Source organism: Mesoplodon mirus (assembly GCF_964341445.2).
Source record: "Mesoplodon mirus genome assembly, chromosome: 7".
In the NCBI taxonomy this organism is placed as follows: domain Eukaryota; kingdom Metazoa; phylum Chordata; class Mammalia; order Artiodactyla; family Ziphiidae; genus Mesoplodon; species Mesoplodon mirus.
The window spans coordinates 17,079,174-17,093,926 of NC_138983.1; the positions used below are offsets into that span (position 1 = coordinate 17,079,174).

At 42.1% G+C, this 14,753-nt stretch overlaps 1 protein-coding gene across 1 annotated transcript in view; it reads right to left on the reverse strand.

Moving 5' to 3' along the window:
- The window catches only part of HSD17B12 (hydroxysteroid 17-beta dehydrogenase 12), a 176,467-nt gene extending 166,394 nt beyond the window's left edge, over positions 1-10,073 (reverse strand). The window contains exon 1 of the mRNA XM_082628845.1: positions 9,804-10,073. Within this exon, the coding sequence (XP_082484971.1) occupies positions 9,804-9,963 (160 nt within the window). The 5' untranslated portion in view covers positions 9,964-10,073. The remainder of the gene's footprint in view (positions 1-9,803) is intronic.
- Between the last annotated feature and the right edge of the window lie 4,680 nt (positions 10,074-14,753).

Consider the following 14,753-nt stretch of genomic DNA (forward strand, 5'->3'; position numbering starts at 1 on the left):
GGCTGCTCTGTAAGAACTGATTATAGGGGAGCCAAGGTGGAATCAGAATGACAGGAGGCTGTTCTAATAATCGAGGCAAGAGATTTTGGTGGCTTACACCAGAGTGGTAGAAGGAACCGGATACTGGATATTTTGAAGTTAAAGTCAGTAAGATTTCCTAATAGACTGTATGTGGGTGAGAGAAGAAGAGCTGAAAATGACCCAAGGTTTTTACAGTGTAGTTGAAAAGTTGCACAGAACCAGATTTTTCTAAGTCCATCGTATCTCAGGTTCACTAATGGGGACCATATTTCAAGGAACCACTTAGTAAATCTTTTCACAAAGCAAGCAATTCTCCTGGAGTACTGTGAATCGCCTCCTAATCAATCTATTCACAACTTCAGGTTTCCAATGGTTTATCTGCTGAGTGAACTACATTATTTCTTGGTTTCAACAATCCCTTTTCATCAAATAAGAGCAATGTATACAAATAAAGATGTCTTAAATATATGTTACTTGGCATCCATAAAAACACACAAGACGTTACATGAGAACCTCATTTACATCTCATTTCACTGTCATAATAACCCTGAAAAGTAACAGCCCCATTTACTAGATGAAGAAAGTTATGCTCAGAGGTTAGCAATCTTTGTCCAAGGTCAAACTTCTTAGCAAGTAGCAAAGCTCAGACCTGCTGCACTGACCCTAAAGCCAATCTTCCCGTTAGCGCTACTGTTCCCCAATGTCATACTCCTGAGAGGCAGTAATTGTTCAAAATCTTTAGTTTTCTAGTCTTTCCTCCCTTCCCCCAATGACTAGATCATTTAAGTAGAAATAACTTCACTTAACAGTGGTAAGGATAACTTTTCAGAAACTGGATAGTCTCCCTGGAACTGCCAGTTAGAGACCAGGCAAACACGTTTTTTCACCAGACAAAATGAATACGAAAACAAAGCATTCGGATGTGTGGCAGGCTTCTCAACTATCACACCATGGTTCTATGGAGTGACCTCGAGAAGGCAATAACCCAGTTTCAGGGTTCATTCAACGTTATCATCCAGTCCCTGGTCAAGAGTAGAACTTCCCATACCACAGTGATTAGATTTTCCCGCAGGGAGAAATAGTCTTTGAAAGATGATAACCAGAAAGTGCACAAAAATGGCCTCCCTTACTATAAAGTATGAATTTGCATTTTTTAAGGCAATTCTAACTGAGATTATCTTAATAATCTGCTCATCTCTATCTCTGTGACAATGCAACAGCTTCAGAAAGATCATAGAAGCAGAAACTTCTGTTTAAAGTTGCAACTCAGGGCTTCCCTGGTGGTGCAGTGGTTAAGAATCCGCCTGCTAATGCAGGCGACATACGTTCGAGCCCTGGTCCAGGAAGATCCCACGTGCCGCGGAGCAACTAAGCCTGTGCACCACAACTACTGAGCCTGTGCTCTAAAGCCCGCGAACCACAGCTACTGAACCCGAGTGCCACAACTACTGAAGCCTGAGCACCCAGAGCCCGAGCTCCACCAGAGAAGCCACCAAAATGAGAAGCCCACACACCACAACGAAGAGTAGAACCCTCTCTCCACAACTAGAGAAAGCCCACTCGCAGCAACGAAAACCCAATGCAGCCAAAAATAAATAAATAAATAAATTTACTTAAAAAAATAAAGTTGCAACTCAGCATTACCCTTCTGCTTAAAATCCCCACAATTGTCTTCCATGTTCTTAAACAGCCCTGCTCACCGCCCCTGAGCCCCTCTCCACTCCCATCTTACATCATGCTTACCCTTTCTTGGCTCCAAGCGCTCAGGCCTTATTTTAAGGGGACCCTGCTATTTCCCACCTCAGGAGCCTAGCACCTGCTGGTCCCTCTGCTCTGTCTGCTACTCTTCACCTCCCTTCAGATCTCAGCTCAGTCATCACTCTGACCTTCTTTCACAAGCTCCCATAGAACCAAGTGTGTCTGCTTTCCACCACTTAACAGGGCAGTTTGTTCCTGATTCCTGTTTGCCATCCCACTGGTCTGTTACATGGTCCATGGCCAGCCTCAGGAGGATGTGGACGGTGGGTGGACAAATGAACAGTGTTGGATCACACTCCCCACCAAGATGGTGAAGGCTTCACCCTCCCTGCCTCCTAGCCTTAATCGTAATCTATCCCAGAAGGCAGAAATATAAATTGCTATATTTTAATATTTTTATGTTCAGGAAAGATGAGCAGGAGAGGAATGGAATAAAGGATCTGTGCTACAGGACTTCCCTGGTGGCGCAGTGGTTGAGAGTCCGCCTGACAATGCAGGCAACATGGGTTCGTGGCCCGGTCCAGGAAGATCCCACATGCCGCGGAGCGGCTGGGCCCGTGAGCTATGGCCACTGAGCCTGCGCATCCGGAGCCTGTGCTCCGCAACGGGAGAGGCCACAACAGTGAGAGGCCCGCGTACCGCAAAAAAAAAAAAAAAAAAAAGGATCTGTGCTACAGACTGAATTCATATGCTAGAAACAAAATGTATATGTTGAAATCCTAACCCCCTCAATATAATGGTATTAGGAGGTGGGGTCTTTGCTAGGTGACTGGGTCATGAGGGTGGAGGCCCTAACAAATGGCATCAGTGCCCTTATAAGACACCCCAGAGAGCTCCCTGACCCCTTCTCTCATGTGAAGACAGAACAAGAAGACAGCTATCTATAAACTAGGAAGCAGTTCCTCATCAGACACCGAATCTGCCAGCACCTTGATCTGACTTCCCAGCCTCCAGAACTGTGAGAAATGTTTGTTGTTTAAGCCACTTAGCCTATAGTATTTTTGTTATAGCAGCCCAAACGAACTACAACACACTATTAAATAAAATTTCTTTTAACTTATCCTTATCTACAAATGGCTTTAAAGGCAATGGAATTGATCTATTCAAATCCACTTACCAATGTATTCTGCTCACTAACCAAATCTTTCAATAATTTTTTTTCTGAAACTGAAAGAAATCATCCTCAACCAACAAAAACAAACAGAAAATTAGTTTTGAAGCTCAATACTCTCACTTGAGTGAGAGTAGCAAAGGTAATCTCAGTTTGCTGAAGATGCAATCAGCCAGCTATTAACCTTTTCTTACTAAGCCTTATCTTGTCAATTAGCTCAAGTGATTAGTCTATAATGCTACAAAGGCTAATAATATTACTAATAAGTTATTAAGCATTTATGTACTAGGCACTGCACCACCTGTTTTACACAGAATGTAAATGGCGCCTATGAAACAGGTGCCAGTATTCTCCCCATTTTGTAGATGAGGAAAGTGAGGCTCACAGATGTTTACTACCTTACTCAATGTTACACTCTAGTCTAAAGTAGAGGAGCTAGAATCCAAGTCTAGATTTGAGTCTCCAAGGTCTCAGGTTTGACACTTAAATAGGAAACTTATTATTGCACAGAAACCAAGAGGAAGAACAGAAAAAAAAAAAAAAAAAAAGGAAGCAGGAGACGATGGAGGCTGGTGTGAGGTTGGAGGAAACAGCTCAGAGTACAGAGGCTGAATTTCTAATTCCAGGAAACCATCCTCTTTGGTTTTTCCTCCAAATAAGACCAGGGCATGCTTTTAGGGCCAATCCTCCAGTTGCATCTGTTTCCTCTTACACAGCTCTAGCCCTAGTGCTTTAAGGTTGCCGCTGCTAACTCCAATCTGGAGACTGTTCCATTTAGGCCTATGGACTCCCTTTTCAGAGATGAAGTGAAGAATTAATAAATATCTTCAAGAACTTTTATGACTAAGTTCATCTGTTTCTCTGCCCTCCACCACCTGCCCTGCTTTAAAAAAAAAAAAAAAAAAAAAAACAAATGAAAAAAACAGCTTTTTAAAAAAACACTGTGATCAACATCAAAAACAAACTCACCAGCAAGAACAGGTCTACCAGGATGTCAACAGGGAACATATTACACTAACCAAGCTGGACCTCTGGAGAATCATTAAATCCATTTGAGAATGCCAGACTGATAAACAGAAAAAGCATTCAAGGTCAGGTCCAGCCATATTGATGACAGTCAAACCCTTCACTTTGTTAAGCACCTTGAGTGCCTTTCCAATGTGTTCCCATGCAACAATGTTCATGGTTACAAATCTGAAGAAAATCCCAAGCTACTTGATTCTAAAATGTGCTACTTATCCTGCAATGGTTCCAGAATTACCAAGCATGTCCAGATTTGAAAGTGTGCCTTAAATCAAAAAGCAATAAAGTTCCTAAGGTATAAAGGGATCCACCCCAAGTATCCATGTAGTCTGTAAGCCAATCCCCACCACACACAGCATGTAGATGTTGCATAAGGGACAACTTGGCTTTGCATCCTGATCCTGTAACTCACCAGCTATGAAACCACAGACGGAGTCATTTACCTAAGCCCCTGTTTCCTCCTCTGTACACTGGGGATTTTGGAGCACAACTCAAAGAGAAATTAATGATAATCTATGTGAAGTACCTGGAACACTTCAAGCATTCAATAAGTGATAGTAATATTTCTTCTGGACTTGCCAAGTTAAATAACATTTCATACATACATATGTACATACATAATCATGTGGTACCTCAAAACCTAGTTAAAAGAAAGGGACCCACTGTCAGTGGGCCCTGGTCACTCAAGTAGTCTTCAACAGAGGTAACTAGACCAATCCTGCATCGCTGTCCAATGTAAAAACAGAAATTATGCACCACACCTGATTTTGAGAATCTGATTCTTGGAGCTTGGCTAAGCAGAGCCAGCTTTGACGAATGGCTTTTCCACAGAAGAACCCCACCACCCCAAACCCTTTTTAAGTTCTCATTGTCTACTGAATTAGGAAAACCTTGCAATACTACAGAGCCAAATGAGTTCCATCAGCTCTGGAAAATCTCAGGGATCTGCTAATGAAGATGTGCAGAGGGCAAAATGCAGAGAAGACCCTTTGCAAAGTCTAACTCAGTCCACAGAATGGAATATTTTTGTTGTTGTTGTTAAACTTCATACTTTATTTGGATTTCATTAGTTTTCCTTTTTTCTTTTTTTTAATTAATTTTTATTGGAGTATAGTTTGCTTTATAATGTGTTAGTTTCTGTTGAATAGAAAAGTGAATCAGCTATACATATACATATATTCCCTCTTTTTTGGATTTCCTTCCCCACAGAATGGAATATTAATCAGCAATTTTTTTTAAAAAAAGGGGCTTCCCTGGTGGCACAGTGGTTGAGAGTCCGCCTGCCAATGCAGGGGATACGGGTTCGTACCCTAGTCCGGGAAGATCCCACATGCCACGGAGCGGCTGGGCCCGTGAGCCATGGCCGCTGGGCCTGCGAGACCGGAGCCTGTGCTCTGCAACGGGAGAGGCCACGACAGTGAGAGGCTCGCGTACCCAAAAAAAAAAAAAAAAAAAATGAAGCCACTGAAACATGCCACAACATGAAGGAACCTTGAAAACACTGCGCTAAATCAAAGAAGCCAGCCACCAAAAACTTCACATTATCTCATTCCATTTACATGAAATATCCAGAATAGGGAAATGTATATAGACAGAAAGACTAGGGCTCGAGAGGGTGGGAATGAGGGAGTGACAGCTAATAGGTACAGGGTTTCTTTTAAGGAAGATGAAAATGTTCTAAAATTAGGTTATAATGATGGTTGCGCAACCCTGTGAATATAATAAAAACCTTGACTTGTGCACTTTAAAATGGGTAAGCTGTATGGTATATGAGTTATATCTCAATAAAGCTATTTTTAAAATCTAACTCATTAACTGATTAGTGGATCCTTCATTCTTTGCTGCCTGGAGCTATATCCTCTCCTTTAGAAACTAAGAGCTCAGAGTTGCACCTATCACCTCCACTTTATTTATTTATTTATTTTTTTAAAGATTATTTATTTATCTGGCCGAGTTGGGTCTTCGTTGCTGTGCGCAGGCTTTCTCTAGTTGTGGCGAGCGGGGGCTACTCTTCGTGGCGGTGCACGGGCTTCTCATTGTGGTGGCTTCTCTTTGTTGCAGAGCACGGGCTCTAAGCGTGCTGGCTTCAGTAGTTGCAGCACGTGGGCTCAGTAGTTGTGGCTCACGGGCTCTAGAGCACAGGCTCAGCAGTTGTGGCATACGGGCTTAGTTGCTCCGTGGCATGTGGGATCTTCCTGGACCAGGGCTTGAACCCGTGTCCCCTGCATTGGCAGGCGGATTCTTAACCACTACGCCACCAAGGAAGTCCCCACTTTATTTCTACATCAGTCATTTTAGATGAACTCCAATGATGGAAACTTGCTCAAATAAATGCAAAATGTGTCTACGCTCAAACCAAATTCTACAGATTACATTCTCTGTTGCTCCACAGCAAGGACTATTCTCTTCTTAGCACAAACTGACCACCTTTGTTAGCAATCTTCTTTTCATTACTTGCTACAGTGACCTTCAAACAACTTGAAGCTCCACTTTCACAGGATCTCTTTGCTCTTGGAAGAGATACAGAAGTATCACATGACAATGGCAGGTAAGAGAGCCTTACCTCCTAAATTGGCTAAACCCACCTGCTAGGGACCTAGTGAAATCAGCGTAATTCACTTAAGTGGTGGGGCTGTTACTGGAGAGAACTAGGGAAGGAATGACCCAGCTCTTGATTAGAAGATGAAGGAGATAAATTAGAGGATGGGCCATGTAATGGATCGTCTTAAAAACCTACTAGACTAAGCAATCTGTGGTCTGGAATATTTTTACAGATTGCAAAGCACAACTGTATTTCGGGGATTTTCCAAGGTTTTTGTGGGTTTTTTAAAAATGTCTAGAAGAGCTTATATCTGATCAATATGCCAGTTACTGTGGGAAAAGACAAAAAATGAGGACCCACAGTCCCTGCCTCACAGATTCTAAAATCTGAGGGGGAGAAATTAAACATACTCACACACAGAGACTTAAGAATAACAAGTATAAAAATATACTACCAACTCAACACACATTATTATGTAATACTTAAAATAATTGGTGATGGAGAGGAAGATGTTAAATAAACATCAGTATTCGAAACTAGGCAATGCCTCCCTAATGACACCAAGGTGCCCTAAAACCGAGTTCCCTTATTGAGTTTATGATTAATCTCTCTACCCAAAACTTTATTCCTTCTCTGGTCCCCTCTGACCTCAATCCTGTGCTAACTGAACACTAATCAACCAGTCAGATGACTGAAACTGCCACTGTCCATATAACATCATTAATGTACTAAAACTGCTGTTGTCAATGACATCATTAACGTATAAACTCAGGTTGTTTCTCCACTACAAGATGAGCTCACAGACCCCTGAGCCATGGACCACCTGGCCTGGGAATCATAAACCAGAGACACCCTCACTCCCAAAACTATGATTAGGAAATGTCACAGAAATGTCCCTAGATGATGATTAACCCCAGCCTCTCTGTTCTTTCCCGTAAAAAACAAAAACAAAAAACAAAAAAAAACCAGAACCTTAAACTCAAAGACCAAGTTGAAGTGGATCTGAGGCTTGTCTCCCACTCCCTTGCTTGGTGCCCTGCAAATAAACCCTTACTTTGCTGCAAACACTTACTGTCAAGAGTTCGGCTTTCAGCACCACAGGCACAAGAGCCCTTGCCTGGTCACACTAATAACTGGTTGAACAAATTACCTATTTTTAATCACAATTTAACCCTAATTATTCAAGTGTCATCTCTGCTGGTTTGTTTTTCAAATTATTTCAGTTTTTCAAAGATTCCCTGAATTTGGAGAGATAAAGGAAGACGTATTTTCTTTTAAGATCCAGGCCCCCACATGTAAGTGATGTTAAAAATAACAACTTCATTATTTCTTCTACTTAAGTACTTAAAAAAGACAGTTTTCCCAACAAGTGAATTGGACAACATTTCACTTTATGATACTATGATCCTCTCTGTTATATCCCAGTGTTCTAGTTCAAATTTCATTTCCAAATCTTTTAAACATTGCCCTTAATTTATGAAACATCCTTCCTCTGGGGCCAAATCTTTTCAATATAAATAATACTTATGAAATGACAATGTCATATCACTTGACTTTTTACTATGGATTCATATACAAATGACTTGGTCTCTTTGAGTTATTAGCCACTATGGTCAATTTTAGATCGTTAAAAAAAAAAGTTATTACCATAAGTCTTTGCTTACAAATTACAAAACTTATTCATCTTGATATATGATCTCCTAAGGCACTAGAGTCTTGTTCAAAAGTCAACATGCGGACTTCCCTGGTGGCGCAGTGGTTAAGAATCCACCTGCCAATGCAGAAGACATGGGTTCAAGCCCTGGTCCAGGAAGATCCCACATGCGTCGGAGCAGCTAAGCCCACGTGCCACAACTACTGAAGCCCGCACACCTGGAGCCCGTGCTCCCCAACAAGAGAGGCCCCAGCAATGAGAAGACTGTGCACCGCAACGAAGAGTAGCCCTGCTCACCACAACTAGAGAAAGCCTGCGCACAGCAATGAAGACCCAACACAGCCTAAATAAATAAATAAATAAAACCTTCATTTAAAAAAAAGTCAAAAAGCAAGTTTTCCAAACTGACAACCAAGAATTTGGGCTTATCAACCGTGAAATTACAATCTTGATTATAATCAAGCTGAGCACACTTCACTTGCTTTTTCAACGATCAAAAAACAATTAAGTGACTTTTTAAAATAAGTATTATGTTAATAGCTGCTTCACATATTCATTCCTACTTGAGATGTTTTCTCCTTTTGTTGCTGTTCCAAAATGTTAATTTATTATGTTTTTCCTACTAAGTTGTTGAAATGTTTTTGAGTGAATAAAGTTAAGAATATGGAGTAACATTACTTGTGTACCTTATTTGAGCCTAGTCTGAAAGCAACCCCTAACCACCCCAAAATTCAATAAAATGCTTTGTGAAGTGAACATTCAATTATAAAACAGCAGAATGAATAATCACATTGGAGAACGGCATATCACTCGGTTTAAAAAAAAAAACTAAGAGAAACAAAAAAATAAGGAAAGAAAATCAACAAAAAAGGCAGAAAAAGAAAAACAGTAAGCGCAAAACTTTCCTCAGATGTTTCCCAACTTCTCCAATCTGACCTTTCTCCTCCATCTTCAAAATCCCCCGACTAGATGGAACAAGACCTGTTTGTTTAGCTCATTCTTTCTGGGAATACTTCTTCCTGCAAATGTCCTTCTGCAGAAAGTATTTCCGATTTCTACATGAAGAGTACTGTTTTGCAGAAGCAATAATTCTTGCTACTCATTAGGACTCCAGAACAGTTTACCAATTTTTTTTTTGTAAATTACCTGAACTAGGCCGAATCCAAGGTTCCAAAGAGCAGAAAGTCTTCTGAAATTCTATGTCCTCTTCCTCCACCCTCGCCCCCCAAAAGGCAACAGAATGCTTTTCATCCTGAGCACAAGGCCAGTATTCAAGCCAAAGACTTTGTTTTAAAAACACTCATAAGGGGTGAGCCAAGGTGCGTAGAGTGCGACTAAGGAAGCAAGCAGCAAGGCGACTAACTCCGTGAACCCAGAAAGGCTTAAAGGACACAAGACCCAGGGAGTTCAGGCCAGATTTCTCCTGCGCCCACCAAGAGGCACTTTAGATTCACTGACTTAAGCCAGCAATGTATTTAGTATTTAAAAACTCTACAAGTCTAAGCAAGCCAGAAAATGGCTTAAGGGACAGGCGGGTATAAGGGACGCAGGAGTCTCAGAATGGAGGAGAGGGGAGCTGGGGACGGGAAGGCCAAGCGCTGGGCCCAGAAGTGGCCAGAGCGTCCCAGGCCCGGTCGGGAGCCGCGCGAGCCGCAGCAGGAGCGCGGGGGCCGACGGCCCTGGATTCGACTCACCTGCCCATTCACCGAGCCCCGGTCCGACCCCCGCCTCGTGACCCAAACCCCAGACCCGAAGGGCCGTGAAGAGCGAGCACGAGATGCGCAGGGCCAAGTAGGCCACGGTGCCCGCGCCCACCCAGTACAGGAAGCCGGCGGCAGGCAGAGTGCTCTCCATGGCTTTCGACCAGGCCTCACTACCTTCGTGAATGGAAAAAACAAACGAATGAATGCTGGAAGATGCGCTGGCCGTGAAGATGAGAACTACCGTAATAGGTGCTGCTCCTACATAGCTTTAGGCCTAAACCCCGCCCATGGCAGCACATCCGTGCCGCCATTGGTGATCTATCTTTCTCTCTGCATGTAGTGCGTCGGTCATTGGCTGACCCTAGTTTCACTGCCCCGCCCACGACCCCCCTTGCTCTCACCGAGCCGCGTTTCCGTTCTAAGGCGGTGGATCGCTCACCTGCCAATCAAACTTCAGTCCCGCCCAACGTGTCCCCACGCCCCCAGGATTCAGCCAGAGGGTTGCAAGTCTCACCGCCGCCAAATCGTCCAGGTCTCTCATTGGCTGGAGAAGGCCTCGCGATTACCGAAGGTTGTGCTCCGATTGGCCAATCAGACCCAGTCTGGTTTGAGCTTGGGTTTGAGGAGGGAATGGGGTCAGAGACACCGGTAGTGAATGGGAAGATTGTGGTAAGAAGTGGACGGGGAGCCATGGTTTTATTTTCACATCTTTGTTAAATGTGCTGTCGTTGTTCCCGTAAGCTTTTCCGAATAAAGGTTTGCATCTCCTGTTTCTGTGCCGTCCCCACGACACACCTTCGCTCCGGTTACACAGCCTTATGGAGGGCCTTCTAAATGCCAGGCGCCCCTCCTGCGCGGAGCATTAAATAACATAGTTCCCAATGTCTTGGAGTTCAAGGCAAATAACTTCATGGCGTCAAATGACTATAATACCCAATGGCATAAGAGCTATAAAATGAAAGATACATTATGGGAATACAGCTTGATGAACAGTTAGATGCGGGAAGGGCTCCATGTTTTAACTGGACTTAAAGGACTATAGAGATTTTTCTTTTACTTTCCTTTTGTATTTTCTTTTGGTGGGGGGCGCGGGGGAGTGGTGAGACGGTACAAAAGTGCACAGTCCAAGTACAGATATGAAAACCACCTCAGCAAAGTTCCAGAGGAGTAGGACCACAAGGTAAATTTAAGAAATTGTGTAATGCGATACAGTGCTTCACACGTATTCCCTCATCCTCCCATCAAGAGTTTTTGTTTCTTTTTCTGACAGGGATTTGGGAATCATATAAGATACCTAATATTTTTTCTTAGCCAGTAGGGGCTGCTGATTCAAGACTTGAGAGTTTTCTTAAAAGGCAGAGACTTAAGGGTAATAATTATAAGGGTCAACATTTCAACACATCTTGAAGCTAAAGTCATAATTTTATAATATTTACTTTAAGAGCCTTATCTCTCCCTGCCCAACCCCCTCTCTCCTCCTCATATAGGATTAATTAGATATAACCTCTTACGGGATTATATATTATTTCTCCACTCCCTCTTATAGGATTAATTAATGTTCTTCATAAACTGTCAGTTGTCCAGCAGAATTCAGCCATGTGAGTTGAGCTGGCACCATATTTTGTTTTAATTGAATCTGATATCTTTGGCTGGGGCTGCCTGTCCAATTCAACTGAAGTCTCACCACTCCTCTCCCTCCACCTCACCTTCCTCCTCTCTCTCTTGTCAAAGCCTTTGCCTACAGTACAGCCCCAAATTTATATATCCCAATTCATCACTGCTCACCAAAAAAGGGCCATCCAGATATTCAATCCCATTCTTCTTAGAATAGGGTGGAAGGAGGGGGAAAGAGTTACATAAACTAAAAATACATATTTTGTTGCATTTGTATGTATGTACTGTATGCATATATAGCTCACACTACAATTTATGATTATTGGGAACACTATGCTGTGAATCCATAGGACCTAGAATAGTACCTGGAACTTAGAGACACTCAAATATCTAACAGGTAAGTAGAAGTAAAGATTCATTCATTCAACAAACACTATTCTGGGAATTCCCTGGCGGTCCAGTGGTTAGGACTCTGCACTTTCACTGCCAAGGGCCCAGGTTCAGTCCCTGGTCAGGGAACTAAGATCCTGCAAGCCTCCCAGCACAGCCAAAAATATATATATTATTCTGCTCTAATTATGTACCAGTAACTGAACTCGGTACTAGGTATACAATAGTGAAAAAAATGGTCAATTCTTAATCCTCATCCTATTTTATCATTCAACAGTGGGTGGCCACTGTTTTCCTTACCAGCTGCTGCTTCCCAGAGTCCTTTGCTGGTCCTTGCTCTTGATGACCCCTAAATGATGCAATGCCCTTGGGCTTAGACCCCAGCTCTCTTTACTTCTCTACATTTTATCTAGTCCCTTTTTTTTTTGCTTGTTTATTTGTTTTTGTTTGTTTGATCTTGGCCATACCACGCAGCTTGCAGGATCTCAGTTCCCTAACCAAGGACTGAACCTGGGCCGTGGCAGTGAAAGTACCGAATCCTAACCACTATACCACCAGGGAACTACCATAGTCCCTTGTTTTTAAACATCAACTGTAAGTGGATAATTTCCAAATGTCTCTAGCCAGACCAGAGTGTGTATACACACACACACACACACACACACACATCTCCACCTGCCTACCCAACATCTCCACTCAGATGTACAATAAAAATACACATCTCAAATTTAACATTCAAAACAGAACTCTACTCCGACCATACACACACCCCTCCCTTCCCCTGTTAAAGTCACCACTATATACCCACTTCTGAAAGCCCAAAATCTAGGGGTCAACCTTGATTTGATTTTTTGCCTTTCCCTTGCATTCCAGTATCCAATTCTTCAGCAAGTCTTTTTCATTCTACCTCCAAAATATCCCTTGACAGACCACTTCCCCCACTTCTGCGCCTACCAACCTAATCCAAATGACAAGTACTCCTTACCTGGAATAATGGCAATAGCCTCCTAACTCGTCCCCCGAAGACTGTCTTGGAGTTTGTTCTCCATGAAGCAACTAGAATTTTTTTTTCCAGTACCTGCTTAATGCAGAAATACAAAAGCCTGGCCCACCTATCTCAATTAAAAACACCTCTGAAGGGCCAACCTAGCTTCAGAGCTCCCTGTGGAAATGGCTGAGGCCTCTATTACTGCTGCATTGAAGCTCAGCTTCTCCCTCAGCTTGATCCTGCTTCCCTCATTCTCTTACTGATGTTGTTCCCCAGAGTACTCCATAAATAAGTCCCCTGCAAGCAAATCTCAATCTTAGAGTCTATTTCCCGGGAAACCTGACTGTTGTAGGTTGAACTATGTTCCCACAAAAGATATGTTGAAGTCCCTGGCATTCCATAAGTAATGGTCCCTATGGTCTCCTATGAATGTGACCTTCTTTGCAAGTAAGGTATTTACAGATGTAATCAAATTAAGATGAGGTCATACAGGATTAGAGTGGGCCTTACATCCAATGACTGTCCTTATAAAGAGTAGATGTGAAACACACAGAAAGACAGAAGAAAGAAGGCCATGTGAGGGAAAGAATATAGTAATGCAGCTACAAGACAAAGAATGCTAAGGATTGTTGACAACCCCCAAAAGCTAGGAAGAAGGCTCTTTGCTAGAGCCTTCAGAGTGAGCATGGCCCTGCCAATACCTTGATTTAGGACTTTTAGCCTCCAGAACTGTGAAAGAACAAACTTCCATTCTCTAAATCTACCCAGCTTTTGTCAATTTGTTACAGCAGCCCAAGGAAACTCATACATAGACTTAAGACCTACATTTGGGTAGTCTTCTGGGACTTGCTTTTTTTTTACTGGACATCATGTTTCTAAGAATTATTCATGTTGTTTACTGTAGCTGTAACTCTCCATTTTTTTCCCTCAATATCAATGGCAATATCTCATCAGAGACATAGTAATAATACATATGTGAAAAACTTTATTCTTTCTACAATGATTATTCCTCTGTTTGAGGACATAGTCTTATTGTTTGTTCCTTTATTTCACATTTTTGAGAAAAATTCTATATAAATCTTAAAATTCATTACATATCTATCTTTGTACATATATGTATGTGTTAGGCAGAATAATGATGCCCCCCAAAGATTCACATCCTAACCACTGGAACCTGTGAATATTATATGACAACATATTATGATGATACAATTAAGTTAAGGATTTTCAGATGAGGAGATTATTCACGTGAGCCTAATATAATCACCCGGGCTCTTAACATTAGAGAATCTTTCCCAGCTTTGGTCAGAAAGGGAGATGTGACTATGGACGAATGGTCAGAGAGATGCAATGATGCTGGCTTTGAAGATGTAGGAAGGGGTCCACGAGCCAAAGAATGTGGGCAGCCTCTAGAAGCTGAAAAAGGCAAGGAAAAAAACTCTTCCCTAAAACCTCCAAAACGAAAATTTTGATTTTAGTCCAGTAAGTCCCATGTTGTAATTCTAACCTATAGAACTGTCAGATAATAAGTGTGTGTTGCTTAAAGCCACCAATTTGTAGTAATTTGTAATATCGACAGTAGAAAACTAATGCTGTGTGTGTGTGTGTGTGTGTGTGTGTGTGCCCTAAAGAAGCATACCTGGTTCTGGCCCCTGCCCTCCTCTCTTGTTCACTACACATAAGCGATAAGGTCCTTCTCTACAGTCCTCAAAACCACAAAGATCCACACTGCACCAACCATACTTTAAGCACCATAAAGTTCTGTTTGTCTTATTCACTAGTATAGCCCTGCTATACATATAATAGGCTCTCAATAAGTATCCATTAAATGATCGAATGGATTATTTTTGTAGAAGGAAAAGTGTAAAAGTTAGTGGCAGGGAGCAATAACTTCCAGTTGAAAAGTAAAATCAGTCACAATTTTTAAATTATATAGCTCATCTGTTGGT